At 41.9% G+C, this 22,448-nt stretch overlaps 1 protein-coding gene across 4 annotated transcripts; it reads left to right on the top strand.

The window, feature by feature from the left end:
* The first annotated feature begins 3,735 nt into the window (after positions 1-3,735).
* CHST10 (carbohydrate sulfotransferase 10) lies at positions 3,736-22,051 on the top strand. 4 transcript variants are annotated; one of them, XM_080614183.1, is made up of 9 exons: positions 3,736-3,828; positions 5,943-6,032; positions 8,948-9,082; positions 11,859-11,956; positions 14,681-14,915; positions 17,587-17,692; positions 19,413-19,673; positions 20,223-20,382; positions 20,972-22,051. In XM_080614183.1, exons 3-8 carry the CDS (start codon positions 8,971-8,973, stop codon positions 20,353-20,355), a joined length of 945 nt encoding a protein of 314 aa, XP_080470309.1. In that variant the 5' UTR covers positions 3,736-3,828; positions 5,943-6,032; positions 8,948-8,970; the 3' UTR covers positions 20,356-20,382; positions 20,972-22,051. The 4 variants fall into 4 exon arrangements, with proteins under 4 accessions (XP_080470309.1, XP_080470308.1, XP_080470306.1 ...); XM_080614182.1 differs by having other exon boundaries at positions 20,223-22,051; XM_080614180.1 differs by lacking the exon at positions 20,972-22,051 and having other exon boundaries at positions 19,413-20,356.
* Positions 22,052-22,448: the final 397 nt, after the last annotated feature.

The following is a 22,448-nucleotide window of genomic DNA, read 5'->3' as shown; positions in this document are numbered from 1 at the left end:
ACCCTAAACGCCACTACATTTTAGCATTATTAGTAGCAAGAATCCTGTTGGCTTGAACTAGCAACTGTATAATCCAACTGTATAGTTGCCTATGCAACACATTCTTCAACTTCATCAGACACTTTCAGGCCCAATTATGGCCAACAAAGCTTGTTAACTGTGCTTAGTCCGGAAAATTGGTTTCTTTTATACTTTATTAATTATTATACATGTCAGTAATAACATACTTGAAAAGTTAAAATACTTGAGCTGAGGCTAATAATCTGACAGGAATCTGTTCCACAGCTGGAGGCCACTTATTAATATATCTGTGTGTGGCTGCAACTGCGGTCGTCACTCTCAACCCTGAAGAAAGAAGCAACTTTCTAGCTTGTGCAAGATGCAGACTGGTGACAGCCACAGATTTCCAATGTGCTTCGCCAGAAAGGTAACTATCACTACTGCTGTTTCTACTTCATAGGCAGAGGAAAGTACAAACAAACATAGAGTCAGGCAGAGCTGCAATCAGAAACTTGGGTTTCTGATTACAGGATTTTGGCCACTGGTTCCCAGTGAAATACACGGTTCTGCTCCTTCACTGCTGGCTAGCAGTCGTCAGCGTAGCACTGAACACACGGTTGTTAAGCATTTGCAGTAGCTTGTTCTGCTCCCTAGGCTAACCACGGAGTCTGTACCAAAGACAGCACCCTTGGGCTTCCCTGGTCATGCTCCAGCATAGTACACTTTGGAAATCAGGTCTGGAAAAGTATGGATCACACATCCTCCTCTTAACGGGGAAGAGGGAGTGTTGCCTCTTGATCATTCATTGAGACATCTAACCTAGCACAGAGTTCTACTACCTGTGACTCAGGATTGGAAACATGCAAGTTACATGTGTGTGTGTCAGTGAGTCTCAGACTCAGGCTCCATATAGTGATGCAGACTATAAAATGAGAGTCTTGGAAGTAGTGAGGTATTTAAGTTAAGGTAGCCTGTTCTAATCTATATTTCTTCTCTGCTGTTCTAGAAGAGTCACTAGTTTAAACTTGCTTGTATCAGTGTTCGCTTGGACTCTAATAAATTTAAAATATAATTTTCAGCTGTGAAAGCATTTTAAACTCTACTTCCATTGGATTATTTTCATTAATTGGTAACCAGACACACAAACAGAAACTGCTACTCCAATTCTGTCTCTTCTGAATTTGTCCTGTCTTGAACTGTTGGCTCTGATCCTGTAGCAAGCGTCCCTCTGCTCCTCACAGACTTTATTAGGGTTCAAGTATTCTGTGGCAAAACAGATTCAAGGGACTGCACATTGTTTAGGTATTTACTTATTCACACAACTCCATAATTAGCAATTTTGTCTCATGTTCTTCACACAAGATCTCATAGGAAAAACAGAGTGCTGTGTAGCATGAACTGCAACAGTCCACTGCAGAGAGGGCCAATGCTGTGTAGCATTGACCACCTGGCTAAAGATTCAGGGATCATTCCCCAAAGCCTAAAAATCCACATTTTCTTCCATGTGTGGATTTCGGGACTCTTGATGCTCCCATCACTGAGCTCAAAATTACCTTGTTTGTGTGGGTCTTTCCAAGCACAGAACATACTTGGGAAGAAATGTAGAGATGGAAGGAGAGATGAAGGCTGGAAGGAAGGGCTGCTCATGCAGCATGCCTGTATGACTAGTTTGAGCTGATCAACATGTCTGCAGGGTGCTGCTTATTCTGATTCTTTGCCTGAAAGATGGCATTTCCCTGTGCCCCCCACTCAACTTACCAGCTCCCACTGGGAAAATCAAGTGACCACACACAAGAAGAGATACTACAGGACAGTTTTTGTGCTGGGCCAGGTAACAGGAGCACATCTTTCGGAGTCAAATGACATCCTTTGTGTTTGCATCACCTGGTTTCATAGTGGATGACACGTCTCCAGCGCTCTTGTATTCAATGAGCTTTAAAATGAGGTGGCTTTACTCTGGTAAAACACCTTCTCCAGGCACTGTCCAGAGGGCCCTGCTCCACCACTGGAGCTTTGCTCCTGCAGAGTTTAGTAAACACCACCTCAGCACTGTAACACACCCCTACAGCCAAGGAAATGTTTAAACAGCCGTTAAAAATAGACCCATCACCAGCACTAGTTTTGATGGGATTTGTGAGTACTGGAGTGCTGCAGATGTACAGAAATCCCATTTGCAGCCTTTTTTTTTTTTTTTTTTTTTTTTTTTTTTTTTTTTAAACATGAGCATTAGGGACCCATTAAAGATAATCTTAACAGTAAAAAAGCCCCAAACATACATCTATGTGCGTGAGTCCAGTGGGAATGCTGGCTGTGGGCCCCGCTGAGAATCATAGGTTGGAAAAGACCTTTCAGAGCATCAAGTCCAACCTTTAACGCAAGTCCATCACTAAACCATGCCACTAAGGGCCTCATCTACACGTTTTATTAACACTTCCAGGGACAGTTTTTTCACCACTTCCCTGGGCAGCCTGTTCCAGCGCCTGATCACCCTTTTGGTGAAGGAATTTTTCCTAATTTCTAAGCCTCCCCTGGCACATCCTGAGGCCATTACCACTTGTCCTATTGCTTGTTAACTGGAAGAAGAGACTGACCCCTACCTCACTACAACCTCCTTTCAGGTAGTTGTAGAGCGATAAGGTCCCCTCGAGCTTCCTTTTCTCCAGACTAAATACCCCCAGTTCCCTCAGCCGTTCCTCATACAACTTGTGTTCCAGCCCCTTCACCAGCTTCTTCGTTGTTCTTCTCTGGACCCACTCCAGCACCTCAATGTCTCTCTTGTAGCGAGGGGCCCAGAACTGAACACAGTATTCGAGATGCATCCTCACCAGTGTGAGTACAGGGGGATGATCACTGCCCTGGCCCTGCTGGCCACACTATTGCTGATACAGGCCAGGATGCTGTTGGTCATCTTGGCTGCCTGGGCACACACAGGCTCACGTTCAGTGGTGTCAATCAGCATTCCCAGGCCCTTTTCCACAGAGCAGCTTTCCAGCCACTCTTCCCCAAGCCTGTAGCATTGCACGGGGCTGTTGTGGCTCAAGCGCAGGACCTGGTACTTTGCCTTGCTGTTTACCGTTGGCCACAGCCCATCGACCTGTCCAGATCCCTCTGCAGAGGTCTCCTATCCTCCAGCAGATCAACACTCCCAGCAAACTTGGTGTTGCCAGCAGATTTATTGAAGGTGCACTCAGAACCCTCATCCAGATCATCAAATGAAAATATTAAACAACACTGGCCCTAATACCGAGAAACACTAGCCACCCTGTGGAAGCTGGGAGCCAAGGCGGCGGGGCGGCCGGGGCCTGGGTCTGCGGTGGAGGCTGAGGCCGACCAGAGGCAGCACCGCCCTTCTCGCCAGGGGTCCCGGCGGCTGAGATACCCCGCTCCCGCCGGGACGAGCAGCCAGCTCTCTATCCATCCCTCCCGCCTGCCTCCGAGCGGCCGGGTGCGCCGCTGCGCCTCCTTGGAGCGGAGCGGAACCGTCCCGGCTGCGGCCTCCACCTTTTTCACTTTCTCTGCAGCGGGGCTGGGGGCGCGACCGAGGCCGAAGCCAGTCCGCACCGGGAGGAAGTGGAGGCGGCAGCGGCGGCTGGGCCGGGGAGAGGCAGCCAGGGTTGAGCGGGGTTGGGGAGGAGCTGCCGCTGCCACCGCCCGCCCGCGGGCGGGGGGATGCAGCAGCAGCAGCGGCGGCGGCAGCAGCGGCGGCAGCGGCGGCAGCCGGGGCCGCTTGAGCGGGCCGGCCGCGCCGCCGAGTGAGGCGGGCCCCCAGCGGGAGCGGCGCCGCGCCGCTGGGGGCCGAGGCTGCGAGGGGCGGCACTGGAGGGACCGGTAAGCCGGGGAGAGGGCCCTGTGAGGGAGGCCCGCTAACGCGGGGCGGGGCCGGGCCGAGCCGAGCCGGGCCGGGCCGGGCCAGGCGGCAGGAACAGGCCTGCGCCCGGCGGCTCCGGGGAGAGGCTCCCCGGCGGATCGGGCAAAGAAGGCGGTGGTCGCCTGTTGTCTGTACCTGCCGGTGTGGGTGAGGGGGAGCCCACCCTTCCTCCTCCAGAACAGGAAAAGTTTACGCCTGTTCAGCCTAGGTACGCGCCGGAGCCCGGCTTGTGGGCTAGGGGTTGCGCTCTGTTTCTTCTCATCCCTTGCCGGTCAGACCACAGCCTTGTCCCGTCCTCTTGGCGGGGACCCCTCTGTTTTTACCCCCCGCCTTTGGGCAGCGCGTGAAGCCCCGATGCTGGGGAAGGAGGAGGCGCTGCCTTTGCCAGCTGCGAAAAGCATGGTGTGCTCTGTGGAGTTGGACCCGGTGTCTGTCGAACAGGACACGGGAGGCAGGGTCCCCTTCCCAGCCTAGGGGCCGTGGGGCTGGCACATACTGAGCCTGCCCGGGCTAGGGTGGTGGGTCCCGCGGCTGTGGCAGGCTCCGCTGCTCCCGTAGCTGGTTTTCTGCCCGGTGACAGGTGAATGGTGCGTGTTCGGGGAGGACTCCGCTCCCCAGCAGTAGCTCGAAGAGCCTAGGCGATAGGCCTGTTCATGCCTCCGGGGTGGCTGAGAGCCTTAGGAAAGAGCTAGCTTTCAGAAATGCGTGTTGTGATGTATGTTAACAACAGTCAGTAATGCCACACAACTTGCCTAAGGAGTGTGTGATAGATTTTAGTCCTTTTATTTTTTTTTTTTATAAGTGTAATAAATCGTGCAGATCTCTTAACCTTAAGGTGACACAAAGGAGGCCTTGATGAAAATGGATGAGGTAGACCAGATAACTGTTGTTTGGCCTTTGGTACCAGTTCCATTTCAAATTACATCATTAGTCATGTGCTGATGGGCAAGCAGTTGGTAGTTTGAGACTACCAGCGTGCTGCTGTCGTTCATGATGTGTGCAGGAACTGTCCTGCCCAGCAGCCTCTATCCAAGCAGCCTGAGCCGCAGAGCAGGAGGCTCTGTACTGAGTTTTAATGTTTTATGCACATCATTCACGTGAAGACAGCAGCCTTCTGTGAAGTACAGGTGTTTTTTTCCAGATAACAGGTTACTTAGAGGCCATGCTTTGTGTCCTGATCTTTGGTTTGTGTTTGTGTATGTGTTTGCAGTCCCATTTTACTTCTCATGCAAAAATGGCATCTGGCAGATCTAAGAGTTATGTGACTGTTTCTGGGGTAACTAGCCCTGGGAGAGAAAGAAAGAGGAATGGATGGAGAGAGAGGTTTGGAGGATCTTCTGCTCCTAAAAAACTGTAGAATTGCAATAAGAGGGAGAAGGAGTAACCTGAAAAATCCCTGCATAACATTTCATTGCGAGAAAACAGACTAAACCATCAACAGCTTTCTTGTTTTTTCTACTTGTAAAGAAAAAATGGTTTAGGCAAGAAGAAGTAAAAGGCACATTTGGAAACTGAAGGAAATAAATGGGTAAAAAAAAACCCCAGAAGCTAGTACATGTATTCATTAGAAAATAAGTAACAGGAGAGGCAACAGAAATGCAGTAAGATTGGAGATGTAACAGGAAGTGCAATTACCCTATGTAAAAACCTATGTGAAAACAATGAAAGTATTAAAGAAGAAGCTAGAGAAAGGGAAACAACATAGAATCGTAGAATCACAGAATAGTTAGGGTTGGAAAGGACCTTAAGATCATCTAGTTCCAACCCCCCTGCCATGGGCAGGGACACCTCACAATAAACATGTTATTTTAAAAATGTTACAGCATTTAAATAAACATAATGGTTAAGTTATTCCTGTATATAATTTAGACTGGTCCTACTTCTTGAGATAGGTTATAAGCTGCTGTTACAAGTGTAGTTTTGTTTAGGATGCTAGACGTGAGTAACAGTGCCAGCCAATGTAATTAGGTTACGACAGATCCTCTGACAAGACTCTCACATCGATGAGTATGGTTGAAGATTTGCTGTGTGCATAAAAAATAGTAGACAAAACTGCTTAATATTTTCCTCTCAGCTTCAATGTATTGAAGGTTAATAGTGATGGCTGTTACGGGTGGGACAGCGATTCTCTCCCCTTCTTGGTCTCAGAGTTCAAGTCTTTGAGGTGAGTAAATGCACTGCTCATAAGTGTCTTTGTCTGAAATATTGTTCTACCTCTGGAGCACAGGATCTAGCAACAGAGTCCTCTGTGTGCTAATTGTAATTCCCATGTCATTTAACAACTTCTTAGAAATCCAATACATAAATTACATAAGGGAATATAGATCAATAATCCTTTCTGAAGGGTGTACGTCCATCACCATTACAAAAGTGGGGAGACTAGCAGGGATGCTCCCACAGATGTTTGAGGCCATTTCTACCATTCTTTATGTGGAACAAATATACTGTGTTAGGCAGAAGGGTCTGGCCCAGATCACTGGATATATCTCGGAAAAGCCTGCAGCTGACGGTTAGAAAGAAGTTTTCCTCCTGCAGAATCTTCTCTGCAAGTTTTTGTCAGTCTACTGCCTTGAAGACAGGTTTGATTGTATTTTGAATGTTGAACAGTTCTCAGGGCTTTAGCAGAGCTACCTATAAAGTAAAAATGTCATTGCTGCATTTTGTGTCCTGTGAACTACTTAACTGGAAAGAGGTCAGTGTTCAGAATTCACACTGTATTACTTGCCCTTCCTGGATGACAGTTTTTGATGTTGAAGAATAACATGTCTTGGACATTGCATGCTCAGAGGCTAAGGAATTGCAGCAGAAAATGGGAGATGACAAACATCATCTTCATGGAGGTCACACCACCTGTAATTGTCCAAAATACAATTCATGTGTCTTTTTACCTAAATGCAGTGGGTTTAGAAGTACTTAAAAATGGAACCATAAAAGAAGGGGAAAAAAGGACCTCTCAGAAGCCAAGCTGAGAAATACTGCACTGAGAAAATAAAAATAACCTGAACACTGCCATCCTAGCTACAAATTATGAACTTTACATTTTATTTTTTTTTCCAGTTGGAGATAGTCTGTTCTTTTCCTTCTCTCACCCATTTTGCATAGATCCTTCGGGTCCCAAATCTGTTTTGAGCTGTCTGTCTGCTTTCACAGGCTTTCAGCATACCCTAAAGGTGTTTCACTTCTGTCAGCTACAGTGAAAACCCTTCCTGGAAACATTTGCATTGCTAGAAGGCGAAAGCTAGTTGGAAAATTGATCACCACCTGTAGCAGTACTATTGACGTTGCTGGTGGACATGCTGAAATAATGTCAAAACCAGGCTCAGTTCTGTTATTGAAGCTCTGTGGGAATGAAAAAGGTGGAATACTGGTAAATTACTGAGAAACTTCCTGCAAATTTTGCTTAGAAGTATTAACTAGTATGTTTTTATCATCTTAGCTGGGAATGAGGGCATCTGGTATTCCCTGGCAATTCACTCAAGTAGCTGTATGAAAAATGTGATCACAAACCATGTGGATGTAACTCCTATTGAAGTTGCATGTGGCTACTTTAGAGCTGAGTTTGATCCTATTGTTAGTTATGTGGGTGGTTTTGTTTTTTTGTTCTTCCCAAAGGCTACAAGCACAAATCTCACAGGATTGTTCAGAGGATCTCATCGTATGAGATTTTTGTGTTAGATCCTCTTTGGTTAAGCTTTCTGAAATTGTTTTATATGTATCCTCAAAAGGAAGCATTCACTTATATTTGAACTTTCCATTACCTGAGTTCATGCCCTCAGGTATCTTATCTCCAGCAGCAACTGAGATAATGGTGCTTTATTTTTGCAAGATAAATATTCAAGCCTGAGGAGTGTCAGTTTTTGGTAGGTAGGTAGTGATGTTTGCTCTTAGTTTTTATGTGGGTTTTTGTTTAGTGTTGTTTTTTTTTTAAGTTATGAAAGCTTCAGTTTTGCAGTGGAGCTTTCACAGATACTTGGTGTCAGCCCTGGTGCTTCCCTGGGTGCATTGCCCATCAAAAGTTGGAAATTCAGCAAAAGATGTAACTTAAAACTTTACATTTCTCTTAATAGCTGGGGACTTAAATATTTTTTACAGTTGGTTTTCTTATATTGCATCTCAACTTTTAACCGTAAAAAAAAATAGTTTGTTAGAATTACAGTTTCTAAAATCAAGCTAAGAAGTGGTTAGAGCACTCCAGCAAACTTACAAACTGTGAAGTAGGGCAGACACCATGTGTTTGTAATACTGTGCAGTATCCTTATCCTCACTCTGCTTGAATTCAGTCAGTACCTGTGGTTTCTTTGCACATTAAATCTGAGGTCTCAATCATTTGGATAACCCTTCCTGCACTCTTGGGAAAGTCCTGTCTTTAAGACTTATCTACAGGGGTACAGCTACAGGTAGTAGCTGTTGCAAGGAACCCCTTTTTACTATCTATGTGGACAGTGCTTAGCAAGATGTCAATAAAAGGATCTTTCAGAACCTGTGGTTGATACTTTGCTGGCTGTCAGGTTAAGCTTAGCTTTCTGGCTCAGTAGCTTCCAGCCTTTAATTCATGTGGGCAGTGTGGGGCAGGACTCTGCTACTTGTCATGAGCTGACTTGAGATAACCAAGGATACTGTTAATGTTACAGCTTGTCATTACAAGTTAATCTGCTGACTAGCTACCACAGAGAGGGGAGCATTTTTCATTCTCCCTTCCATTCCTGCAATAAGCCATCTCACAAAGTTTAATCACAAAGTAAACTACACTTTTAAAAAATCGGGGAGGTTCTGGTATGTCTCCCCAAGCAATCAGACAGTCAGTGAGTCCTATTGCCAGCACAAGGAGGAGACTGGGAATGTGTACGTAGGGGTGAAGGAGAAATGAAGCCTCCCTTTAATAGCGGCTGGCAGTTACACTGCCTCAGCCTTAACATGGGTTAAAAACCCAGCCAAAGGAGCAAAAAGTATGAAGTGAAATCTACTGCTATATTTTGTGACACACATGTGTATTAGAGTTTTGTCATTTTGGTTATGGAAAGTATTTTTCTAAACTGGAACAAAAATAATTAATGTGTCAATCTTTCCTTTTTCAAACAGGAAACAACTACTTTATATGGCTCATGTCTGACAACATGCACCACCAGTGGCTGCTGCTAGCTGCATGCTTTTGGGTGATATTTATGTTCATGGTTGCTAGCAAGTTTATCACATTGACTTTTAAAGACCCAGAGGGTAAGTTCAACTTTAATGTTTGATCTGAAATGGAAAATTGAATAGTGCTTGTCACAAATACTCCTTCTGTGCAAAGTAGTTCTGCTGTAGTACAGCTGTTTTGGTAGGATTGAGAACAGAACAACTAAATTTCTAGAAGTGACAGTGCTGATAGTTTCTGCTTTTCTTGGTAGAAGTCTGCAAAACTAACATCATGTCCTTTTTTTGGTGGTTGAGAACATGTTTGTCAGTACTGTTTTGTGAGGTCTGCTCTTTCAATACATTTGGTTTCAGTATCTTGATCTACTAGAAGTCACGTGCAGTACAACAGAGCACAATTACCCATATAAAGACAAAGGAGATTCAGAAAGAATTAAAAAGTTCATTTCACATGATAACTAGTTTCTGTCCTCTTGTGACTGCTTGTCCTGTGGCTGCAGTATTATGTAAAATTTGTGGAAAATTCTATTTCATTTGGCAGTGCACTTAGCCTGGCCACCTCTGCCCTGCTTCTTGCATTCAGTTTTATCCTCTGCTGTTTGACTGACAAACAGCTTATAGGCTTTTGCTTAGCTTAAGTAGCCCAGATGGTATTAAGCTGATGAGGAATTTAAGCCATTCGATGACACTACACAGCATGTTAACAGTTTTGTGTCTGCTGAGGAGCTACTGTTATAAAGCCATCCTACAGAGAGTTTAGGGTGAAGGTGATGATATCATGTCTAGTTGTAAGAGATCTATATTCTGCATCTTTCTAAGATGTGCAAAAAATGTGTAACTTCTGAAGCACTGACATCACTAGTGACATTGTTTCAGTGACTTGATAGTGGATAGATATATTAGGTGTACGTTTTTAAATAGCATACCTCTGTGTAAAGATTTATTCAGCAAGTCTTACAGATGAGAACTGTAGGGTAACTTAGCTTTCCTTGGTCCCAGTTGTTTTTGAGTCCTAGGACATCTGCAAATAAGCTGGTCTTATGTTAGGTAGTTAAATCTTCCAGTATTTCATTTGATGCCAACTCTTGTTTCCCAGCTGAAGTATCCTTTGAATGGGTTTTTTACATCAGAATTTGTCAGGAGGATTAAAAAGTAGTTAAAAAAAAAAAATTACTAGAGTACACCCTTTGCATTTACTGGCTTTTTATTACCTTGGCTTGCCAGCTTTTCTCTTTTGTCTATGCTGAAGCTTCCTTCCCCTTTGAATAGTTCTCTGAGCAGAAAATTGTGTAATTTCTTAAGCTTCAGTCTTGCAAAGACATGACTGTGGTTAAGTATATGTATGTGTTGGAGATACCAGTATTTGTACTGGGAGTCATGAAGGGAAGTAATTTGAATATACCAGCAGAAGCTTGGAGAAAGTCCAAATAGGATGGCCAGTCCTGGAGGAACTCTTCTAGACTTAATAAAATATGGCTTGTCAGAAATTGTCCTTACTTGGCTGTGTCTACTTAGCAGATAGAACAGAAGCAGCAGATGCTCAATGAATCAATGTTCTTTTGTTTAAGCCTTTTACTGGTGTCTTGGGTACATAAGCAATAGAAACTCCTTAATGAGAAGGAGCAAATTTCTGTTCATCTTTGGTAGCATCTGCAGGCATGCTTTTACATGGTGATAATGGTGGATACTTTAACTGGTCTTTTATTGAATCAGGTTACTTTGATTTTACAAAAGGATACTGTGAAGTAAGTCTGTGCACAATATTTACTGTATCTGATTGCTTAGTTGCTTATGTGGTTTCCAGCTTTAACTTGCTTTTCCATGCATGCACATTATTAAAATCCAGTGGAGGCAGAGTAGAGTACTCTCTTAAGAAAAGGACATAGGTAGTTTCCAGGTTTCTCGACTATAAAACACTAAGCCACTATGGATGCAAAGACAAAGACAAATTATTCATTGAAGAAACTGCATGAAGGGAAAAGTAGTCCAGTGTGGATGGAGATAAATTTTCAGGGAGAAGTCATGTTCTTTTTGCTTTGTGGTTAGGGAAGGCTGCTTCAAATTATTTTTGATCTTTCTGTACCAGGTAAAGCTATAGCTTTGTGGACTTTTCAGTTTTCCTATAGCATGCCAATTGCAAAAGGTGCAAAGGGTGCTGCAAGGATACACACTTTAACTTGGTCTCGAACTATTAGCTGTCATAAAATCATTAAAAAAGAGCAAGAGTATCAGCTGAGTTTTTTCTTTTGTTGCAGGAGTGTCTAAGGAATGCAGTCAGTCTAATAATAAAGGAAGAGAGGATCTTGTATTTATTGCTGGTTAGAGGTGTTTACGTAGAGCACCAAATAAATAAAAGATGGTCCTTAATGACACTTTTCTTCTGGTAATGTCTAAGAGTTTACAACAGAAGAAACCTATCTGCTAATATGAGGGGAGGGAGAAACCTGATAGATTTTTTTTTATTCACACATACTTTGGGAATTCTACTGAAAAACAAAAATGTCTTACTGTCAAACCCATATAGCTGTACTCAGTTGTCTACTAATCGTGATACTTGGATCTATGATTTCTATGTCTGTTTGCATAGTTTGTTTAAAAAAGACCAAAATAAAAGATAATGGACATGTTTCCTTGCTAAAACTCAACTGAAGTTCCATCCAAAATTCACACAGAGTACATCCTTTAAAATATTCATAGGTTGTCTCATGTCTTGTTTAGTACCTTCCAATTTGGAAACAAGTACAATGTTTTGTACACTTAATACAGAAAGTGATGTTCAGTTGTGTTAGCTGTAAAGTAGAAATTAGTTGCCTTTTCCCCACCTTCTTTAATGCTCTTGCGTCTCTTCCTACTTTAGGCTATGGTGCCAAGCAAGAGCCATTGATACTGACAGCTGTAACAAAAGTGGAGGAGGTACATGTGCCAGAAGAAGAACATTGGCCTGAAGAATTCCAGGTGCTTACAGTTGAGAATAAGGGTTACATGTATTAAAGAGTGGGAGAAAATAAGAGATTAAGTTCCTTTCTGTTGTTAAAGGGAATTTCTAGACAGGAATTATTTATTCAGACTGTTCTATTTAGATAGAGGCAACAGAATTCATTTTAGCTTCACAAAGATAGTTTGTTATGGTAACCTGCTGTCTTATTTAATCTGAATGATTCAACTTAATATGTTTCCATTTTTAGGAGAAAATCATTACAGTACTCCTTTATCAAGTCAGAACAGTCATTTTTGTTATCCTTTTTAATATAATGTCCGAGTTTTTGATTACCTGTATTCTGTATTGCCATAGCCATCAGGTTTGTGATTCTTGAGGGCAGACCTGTATCTTGTCTATTATCTGAGTTCGCTGCCCAATCCCTCTGATTCTTTTTATCAGTCTCCATTTCTTTTTAACGTTTTCTGCTCTGTGTGCTTCACATCTCTGCATTTTTCCAAAGTAGAGCATGAACACAATAGTATTCAATACCAGTTGATCCTTTAGATGCATAGTTCTGTGCTTTCAGCAGTAAAGCAGAACAAATGTGGTACTTGCTAAACTGCAAAGGAACTCTGAAATTCGCTTGTGCAAATGTTAATTTGAGACTAGTTGCACAGTAGGCTAAGGCCAATATTTTTCCACTGGTTACATAAGTCATCTTACGTTTAAAGTGGTTTTGTGATGCAGCATGAAAAGTAGGTTTCTGTATAAACACAACACTTTTTTGGTTTTGCTTGTACATAACCTGAAATACAAATTATACTCAAAATACTTGTGAGAGGCACTTTGTTTAGAGGAAGGCTAGCAGATCTGTGTAATGGGTATTAATATCTTCCTTTACTTGTATGGAAGAGGATAATAAGGTTTCGGGATCTATATCTATTCCCTCTTGACTTCCTGATAGCATGAAGCATGAAGCACTAATATTAATCCTGGTTGCATGCAAAAGAAATTGTTTCGACAGATAAACAATCTGTCAGACTGTTCAGATTTCGTTCTGACCAGGGGATATTGGAGAAGAGTAACATTTCTGTTACTCTTCTCCAATATCAAATTCAATCCAATTCAAAATTTCAAGCAGAATGAGGTTTTTTGGTTTTTTTTTTTTTTTTTTTTCCATATGGAGGACTGGGACAAAACATAAAATCATTCCTTTTTCATATTTAGCTTGGACACTGTACCTAAAATCATAGAACCATAGGATGGTTTGGGTTGGAAAAGACCTTAAAGATCATCTAGTTGCAACCCCCTGCCATAGGCAGCTACACCTTCCACTAGACCAGGTTGCTCAAAGCCCCATCCAGCTTGGCCTTGAACACTGCCAGGGTCGGGGTAGCCACAGCTTCTCTGGGCAACCTGTTCCAGTGCCTCACCACCCTCATAAGAAAAAATTTCTTCCTTATATCTAATCTAAACCTACCCTTTTTCGGTTTAAAACTGCTACCCGTTGTCCTTGTAAAAAGTCCGTCTCCAGATTTCTTGTAAGCCCTCTTTAGGTACTGCAAGGCTGCTAGAAGGTCTCCCTGGAGCCTTCTCTTCTTCAGACTGAATGAGCCCAACTCCCTCAGCCTTTCCTCATAGCAGAGGTGCTTGGGCTTTCTGACTGTTTTCATGGCCCTCGTCTGGACCCACTTTAACAAGTCCATGCCTTTCTTGTACTGAGGACCATAAAGTTGAACACAGTACTCCACGTGGGAGTCTCACAAGAGTGGATTAGAGGGGCAGAAGCATCTCCCTTGACCTGCTGTCCAGACTTCTTTTTTCTGCAGCCCTGGATACAATTGCCTTTCTGGGCTGCAGGGACGCATGGGCAGCACATACCCAATTTTTCATTCATCAGTATCTCCAAGTCCCTGTCTGCAGGGCTGCTCTCAATCAGTACTTTCTATAGTCAGTACTGTTGTTGCCAACCATGTAAGTCAGTTAGTGGAAGGGGGAAGATTTCTTGGTAGAAATGTAAAATTTTCCATTGCCTGTTAATCAGACAAGCTCCTTTTTCCTCTCTCCCCACTAATTGTGAGGCAGGGGTGGTTGTGGTTCATGTCAGTCTCAGAAGAATGAGACATATCAAACACTTCATCCATTTCTGGAGAGAGGAATTCTGCCTGCTTCTCTTATTTGCCATACTAAGCACTGATGCTTCTTGTGTGAATTTTTGTCCACTTGATTTTATTTCAGCTAGAATAAATGGAAACACTGAATGCCTGCAGGTGCTAGAAAACAACACAGAACTTTTATGCCAAATTCTTCTTTCCCAGCCAGATGGGTCAGCATCCCTAAGCCCCATCTCAGAGATTAAAGCTTAGTTCCTGATGAAATCCCTGTTCCAACCCCTTAGAAACTTTCTTGCTGGCTGTTGAAGCTTTGTGGGAATTCCACTATTTGATCAAGGCATATTTTGTCCACACAGATAAGACCCTGCTGCTCTGCAGCAGACTTAAATTGCATGGAAAAGCTCTTACTACTGTCTACTACTACATAATGACTTAGCAGTTGAACCAACATGCACAGCAGCAGCACAGGAAGGAAACTGCGTGCTACCCCTTAGTTAATATATAGCAATGTTTTAATTGTGAATCTGGGAGTCATTAAGATACACAGCTTGGGGGTTTTCATACTTTAGAATTTGATCTGAAAACTAAATTCTTGCACTTTTTTCTTTTTTTTTTTTTTCTCTTTCCCCTCTGCATTTCCTAAAGCCAACTGGAAAAACTTTTTCTGGAAATCTGATCCGCCAGCCCCTGGTTCATATGGAAAGACTTGAGCTTCTCAGGAATGTCTGCAGAGACACTGCATTGAGAGATCTCTCTCACACTGCAGTTTCCAAATTCGTCTTGGACCGAATATTTGTGTGTGACAAGCACAAGATCCTGTTTTGTCAGACGCCAAAAGTGGGCAACACTCAGTGGAAAAAAGTCTTGATCGTTTTAAATGGTACCTACTCTGCTGTGGGTGTGTGGATTTCTTTGAGGAGGAGGAGGAAAGAGCAGAATTAGTCCAAGCGGGACAACACAAAAATGGATTCTTTCTGCTTTTCTGTACACTGATACTTAATTTCAGCCTTTCATTCTTCACAGTTGCTGCTAATCCCTTCAAAACATCTCTTTTATAGAAAATACACCTGTTTTTTCTGTGAAAGTAAATATTGTTATTGCTTGGCTCAAAAGTGATTTGAGTCATGAAAGAGTACCCCTACTGGTGGGAGGTAGATTTGTTATCTTTGAAGAGGTGGCAGTATTTTATAGTATTTGAAACAAATAAACTACAAGGTATCACAATTGCATAAATAAAAATAATACAAAAATTCCAACTTGAGGCCAACTGACTTTTAACTAGGGGTGTTTGGCCACGAAGAAAGCCAGTTAGAACTTGGCAGCTGGTGTTGGTCTGTACTGCTGAAATCTTGTGTGTGTGCTATCATAGTGAGCCATCATAGGAGTTATAAAGATTCTGAGGTACTTAAGGCAATAGTTTGTTCAACAAAGGTATGTCATAAAAGACTGTAAAAGAAGGAGTAAAGGGACTAGTGTGTTTGAAAAACAATCTACAAGGTGAACACTGCCTGCCATCTTCTTCTCATAGCCAATAAAAATAACTCATTTCCTGCAGGTTTTCTACTGTACCCTTACCTGCACACATAAACTTAACGTGATCATATTTAACATAACACACCCTTGTCTGACATTAGACCACTGTGCCCGTCTGTTCGCCAAGGCTGTGAAGTTGCTACATATGTCAGGTCAGTTGAGGTCCTTCTGTGGTTTTGCAGGTGGCATGGCCTACCAAGATATGGGTGAAACCTGAACATTGTGGACCTAGCTTGCTTGTTAGAAGCACCTTGTGAACAGCCAGCTCTGCGCTTGTGTTTCTGTGTTTTCTTTACCTCGTGTGAACTAGTTTGCACATCCTGAAAGAAACAGTGACAAATTGGCAAAACAACTGTGTCCCTCAGCAAAATCTTTGTAGCAACAAGTATGTCTTTAAAAACCTTAATACTAGTTTCAATTTTGATGTATGGATGGGAGCTAAAAATCAAGCAAATATATGCACGCACATAGGCACACACATGGGACACATATGGGCATGTGTTTTAAATACCCATGAAAGCCACACACCAAGAAAGTACTAAATATGAAACTATACAAGTGCATTAGAAGTACTTGTTCCTATCAGAATTTAACAGAGATAACATGCAAAGAATAGCTGAGGACAGGCAGGGATGTACTGGCTGCACTGAGTGAGGATAACTCGTGTCTTACTAGCAGGAAATCTTTCACCTTGAGCTTCCTAGTTCTGGTATGTTGGATAATGATAGAAAATTGTTTTTGCATAAATATTGGTCTCTTCTGCCTTGAGCTGCCAGTGTACTAGTATCTGCTGATGAAGACTACCACTGCAGCTGACCTTTCTCTTCTTTGAATAGTTTCAGCAGGCAGGACAGATATGTGAGGGGGAATATTTTGCATCCAAATACCTAATTGGTATTTAGAGGTTCAGGATGGAAAAACATAGCTGTGGCACTATGGAGGCACTGTGGAGGAGCTAACTCTGCTATTGCTTGTACTGAATTTGTGCTCTGGATTCCAAGGATTCAGTTTCTGAGGCTGTCTAATCTGCCATCTGTTGTCTACAAGTAATTTTTTAAGAGTACAAAAAAATATAAACCCCTGAAATTAATAAAATGCAACCACCATCAGCCTCCTCCCCCCCGGCCCCGAAAAAAAAGACAGTTAGAAAACTGAGAAGCTGAGTGTTATGGATTATTCACTGCAGTTCTGGAAAAGAGAAAGCCTTAAAGGCTTTCACCCAAAGAGTTTGTTTTGAAGCATCCTGTTCTTGTTGCAGGTTGGCACTCTGGAATGATGCTATTGTGTGAAGGCTTATGCCTAAAGCCCAAGGGGTACACATCAGATATTTCTCAAGGTCATAAAAACTTCCAGGATCAGGATCTTAAAATAAGCACATCAGAATTTAGTGACATTATTTTTCTTGTCAGTTCATGTGCTTGCAGAAATAAACATCTGGGGACTTTCTATTGTTAATTTTAGTGCTTTTTAATCTGTGTCGTATTGTATGGTTGGAATTTTTGTTTCAGCACAGCATAGTTGTTAAATGAACTTTACGGATCCTGACAGTGAAGTGCTTCTGTGTTGAAGCAGTTCCAAAAGCAGCCCACAGCATTTACTTTTTGTTGGTGGTAGAAACAGCCAGAAAGCTGGTTCCTTCATTGGAGTTAATCCTCAAAGTCTTCCTCCATTTGTATGTGTGGGCAAAGGGAAAGAGAATGAATGGGGACAGTATGGTGGGGAGTTAAAGGCTTAGACATAGTTGCTAATGAAATCTGCATAATGTGCCTCTCTGAGAGTTTTGAGGCCATTTGGTCTTGGACCTTGATGTCACATACCCTAAGGAATTTTAACAGTTTTCAGCTTTGCAGTCAGAACCTCTCATCATTTAACAGTTTTAAACATAGTAACCATAAATGCTAAAAATACAGAAAAGAGAAAGATCAAACAAAAGCTGTCAGCCAAAGGCACACATGCTTGCTTGTACTCACTTTTTTCCCCTGAAGTATTCACTTGCTCACTTTCTCTGATTTGTCTAGGAGCATTTTCTTCCATAGAAGACATCCCAGAAAATATTGTACATGATCATGAGAAGAATGGCCTTCCACGCTTGTCCTCCTTCAGTGACTCTGAAATTAAAAAACGGTAAGAGGTAGCTTCCCAGGGGTGTGAGGGAATCAGTGTATAATAAGGAATCAAGAGTAGGGCTGAAGTCTACATCTGGAATTCTCAGTCTCAGTGTTTCTGCTCCACCATTTCTGTTACGGCCGCACAGATTTTGCTATGACAGCCTTCCTACTGGCTTTGAAGTAGAACACCAGCATAATTGCTGATACAGTTAAGTGAGCCAACCAGCTCCTTCTGGATATAGGGTTTATGCAGTTCAATGCATACCTAGATTTTGCATAGTTGACCTTCAGAAAGGAAGGTTTGTTTGGAAGGTCCACACTGATGCCCTGTGTAGTAAAGCTTACATGCGTACATGTAAGATTGTCATTGCAGGCAGATTTACTTATTGAGATGGAACTGGATAGGTTTAAAATGTTAGTGCTCCTTAGCCTGAGAGTATTGTCCATTTAGCTGAATCACATTATCTCCCTTTTTGGGTCCTTCTGGTTCTTCTCAAAGCAGAAAAAATACTCTGCAGTAAAACTTTCTAAATTACTTTGGATAGATTTTTGACTGTATCTGCTCTCATCTCTACTAGACCCTATGCCGTATATAATCCCTGCAAAGGGTGGCAGCATGGAGAGAATTGATATAAGATGACAGTGGGCACTTAAAAACTTGCACTTGCACAGTTATGGTGTGTACTGAGCCATTCTGAAGAGTCAGCCCCTTATACATGTGTCAGCTACCAGCAGAGCCTGATCCAAGGTTTGTGAACAGCCCTGCATAGAGAGTAGCTGTTCACCTGGGGGAACAGCCATAGCTTGGGAGTTTGAAGTTGAATGCCATTTTGGTTTGGGTTGTCGCAGTCAGCTCACCACAGTGTGCTGGAGATGCATAACATGGGTTTAGCTGGGAATTCTGACATTATCAGGGAATTTAGGTGTAGAGAGAGGGATAATGTGGATCTGTTGATCTAGTTTGCTGACCTCTAGCCCTGCCTGATGAGGAGTAAGTCAGGAGAACCTGAAACCTGATCCAAGTTCCTGTTGAGGCTAGAAAGAGTCCCTCTGCTTACATCAGTGAGGATCGGGCTCTAAATCTCCTTTCTCAGCTATTTACTGAAATAAACCTTGTTTTCAGTTTAGTCCTCCTGCAGATAATGTCTGATTACAGAATATTATATATTTCAGTATTAGAATAAAATGTGAAATTCTGTTAAAAACTGTGGTCTCATGAAAATGGTGTTCTCAGCCATTACTGAAAGCACACCAAAACATCATATAAAATGCCAGATTTTTATTTTTATTTACTTCAGCAGTGATTTGTCTAACTACCTGCCAGCAAAAAATGTAGCCCTCTATGCATTTAGCTGCACCAAGCTACTTCTTCCATGTCTTTGTGTATTTTGCTTCTTGAGCTTAATCACATGGAATTAAAAATATCTTTGACTTGGAGCTTTCAGCATCTTTCGTCTCCTGTTTATATGGATTGAGAGAAACTAAGCTTCTCCAGTTTGAATAAAATGTGAAAGCCAGAGCGATCTATTTCCACTTTGTACTGTATACAAAAACTATTAGTAAGAAGACAGAGATTGTATTTCTAGTCCTATTGATTCTAATATTGATAGACTGCAAGTGGTGTAAGATTCACATTGCTGTGTCTGTGCTCAGAGTTTATGTGCATTTTGTAAGTCTTTGTTAAATACACTTTAAACACTTCATTAGTTTCTTGTATTTTTCTTTCTTCTTTTTAGACTGAATTTATACTTCAAGTTTTTTATTGTTAGAGATCCATTTGAAAGACTTATTTCTGCATTCAAAGACAAGTTTGTGCACAACCCTCGGTTTGAACCTTGGTACCGGCATGAAATTGCTCCTGGCATCATTCGTAAATACAGAAAGAATCGCACAGAGACCAAAGGGCTGCAGTTTGAGGACTTCGTGCGCTATCTAGGAGATCCTAATCACCGATGGCTGGATGTTCAGTTTGGTGACCACATCATTCATTGGGTAACGTATGTGGAACTTTGTGCTCCCTGTGAAATCACATATAGCGTGATTGGACACCATGAAACCCTGGAGGACGATGCTCCATATATCTTGAAAGCAGCTGGCATAGACCATTTGGTATCATACCCCACAATTCCACCAGGCATAACAGTGTACAACAAAACAAAAGTAGAGCGGTATTTTTCGGGAATTAGCAAGAGAGACATAAGACGCCTCTACGCACGGTTTGAAGGTGATTTTAAACTCTTTGGTTATCAGGAGCCAGATTTCTTGCTTAACTGACGCCTGGGATAAGCTCTGAAGAAGTGTCTCATGGATTAATCTAAACCTACGTGAATACCAGCTGCAGCACTGACAGAGCTGAGAATCACCATTTGTTTTGTAGCTTTTTGATGTTGCTCCATTTTTCAGTGAAACGTTTGTCATATGAACAAGTAGGGGCTTACAGTTGTTGTTTACTGACCATGTTTTCAATACATGACATTGCAATGTTTTAGGAATTAAGTCTCTGTTATCTGAAATACAGAATTCTGTTTCTCCCCTCTTCCCTTCAGGAGGAAAGAGGGAGGACAAGTGGGCTATGATCTTCCCCTCCTTTTCCCAGACAGAATGCCTGTTTTAAAATGTTGTGAAGTATTTATAAGAAGATGGCAATTTCACTGTAGGTTAACTCTGACATGTGGGTGAACTTGATGATTCATACTCATGAGAAAGGTATGTTGTCTCCCATGAGTTTTGAAAATGAGAGGCCAGTACAGGACAAAAAAAATTGATTAAATGCTTGTCAAATAAATCATCTAGGTTCTGTCATGTGGCTGCTATAATAACAATAATGCTGATCTGATCCCATTGTTGTTTGTCACAAAATGAACCTAATTAGACAGAAGCTTTAGATGTGTTAAAAAAGGGGTTGGTTCCAGACCCCTTTGTATTTTTGTCAGGTGTTTACTGTACTTACTACTGATCTATTGAGCTTCATAATTTTACTTTAGATTTTATTTAAGATATTATTTAACTCCTGGCTGTGTAAGTTATCTGAGAACACAGATGCAAATGGAGCACAGAAGAATTATGAAACAGCTAGGGAAACCTTAAAGAAAAATAATTTCAAATAAAGTATTAATTGCATTTGTGGAAGCACATACATATAGAAATCACGAGATGCTCTCACACAATATAACTTATTTTGTCTTCTAACAGTAAAGATTACTAAAGAAGCCACAAAATCTGGATATCATATAAAAGATCTGCTAGAGTTACTTGGACTACTTTTTTCTTACATCCAACCTTGCTGTATGTTTAGTACCTCAGAGAACAGAAAATGTACTCCCCTTTGAAAATTCATCTCCCTGCTGGAAGGAGACAGGATGAATCCCTGATGTTTCCAGTGTTTCACTGCCATGGTGTCCCAGCTCAAAAATATCTAACATTTATGTTACCCATGGGGTGAGTTGGCTACTTGCCAGGAGTTTGAATGTCGCTTAAATCTGTGTACTTGTTTTATGCATTAAAAGAAAAAGGAAAATCAGAGCTGAATGGATGCAGCCATCATATTTGCCTGTGCTTGCATTGTGTCTTATAAAGAGCAGTCTCTTGTTTGAGTTCACCAGCAATAAAGATCAGTACGCTGCCACCTCATCCTGCAGGCCATGGGAGAGAGAGACCATGTATCTGAAATACAGGACTTGCTCTGTCACAGTGAGCATGTGAAGTGTGTTTTTTAAATCTTAGCCCCAAAAGATGAATTTTCAGGTCAGCATAATGTTGCTGGCTAGAAATGCTGATGGCCAGTGCTATGGAATCTACACTCAGATCCAGCCACACTATGGTTTTGATAGTTTCCTGTATCAACTCAAGGAAGCATCTTGCATTTGTGAAAAAGGACATGTGTGCCAAGCTGACGTGTGCTGCTACGCACAAAAAGGAAGCCCTGTTGTAGCTGGAAATGGTTTCAGAATGATCTGCACAGACTAATTTAAATAAGGGAGAATCATTGACTGGACATGGTTAAAAAGACAGTAATCCAGGGTGGCAAAGCTGGAAGGTGGAATTTTTTTCCTTTTTTTTAAAGAACAACAATTGCAGTGCCCTAAATTGTTAGTTCTTAACCAATGATAAAAAGATGTTAACTGCTTCAGGTTTTCCTGTGGTTTTCTTAACGTGGGAGCTTAGCAAAATGTACTGTTAAATGCATTTTGAAGCTAATGACCTGATTGATTACCTCTCTGCCAATTTAAAATGTAACAGTGAGTAATGTATAGTAAATTCAGGCCTTAAAGTTTAATTCTAATAAAGATAAAGCAGAACTGTTTTCCTCTGAAAACATAAGCTACTGATCACACAGAATGCCAATGTATGTTTTTATTTTTCTTGGTAAATTACTTCATGTATCGATTGCTTAAAAAATGCTGGTGGAAAATGCTACATAAATATTAAGTAATAGCATTTTATTCTCTAATAGCTTTCTCTGCATTGAGTTCTGTCAGGCATCTGACAGCAAATGTGAACAGTGCAATAGACTGGTATAGTCAGAGGTGTGTACTGCTCTCACAGCTCCGTGTTCCCTCACTTTTCAGGCTGGGACTGGAACTGGAACTCTCATTATAATTTCTTCAACTCGAATGCAAAATTTGTCCTTCCAGTGATACCCTCCTGAGCTATGTTTTCCTTCTAGAAGTGGGCTTCTTCCTCAGTGGCTTAAGTAATGATGGTGCAATTTTGCATGACTCTTGCAGAAACTTGGATACCATGAGAGCCCTTGGCAAGATATGGTAGGGTTC

Source organism: Psittacula echo (assembly GCF_963264785.1).
Source record: "Psittacula echo genome assembly, chromosome: 3".
Lineage (NCBI taxonomy): Eukaryota > Metazoa > Chordata > Aves > Psittaciformes > Psittacidae > Psittacula > Psittacula echo.
This window is presented reverse-complemented; position numbering and strand designations above follow the sequence as displayed.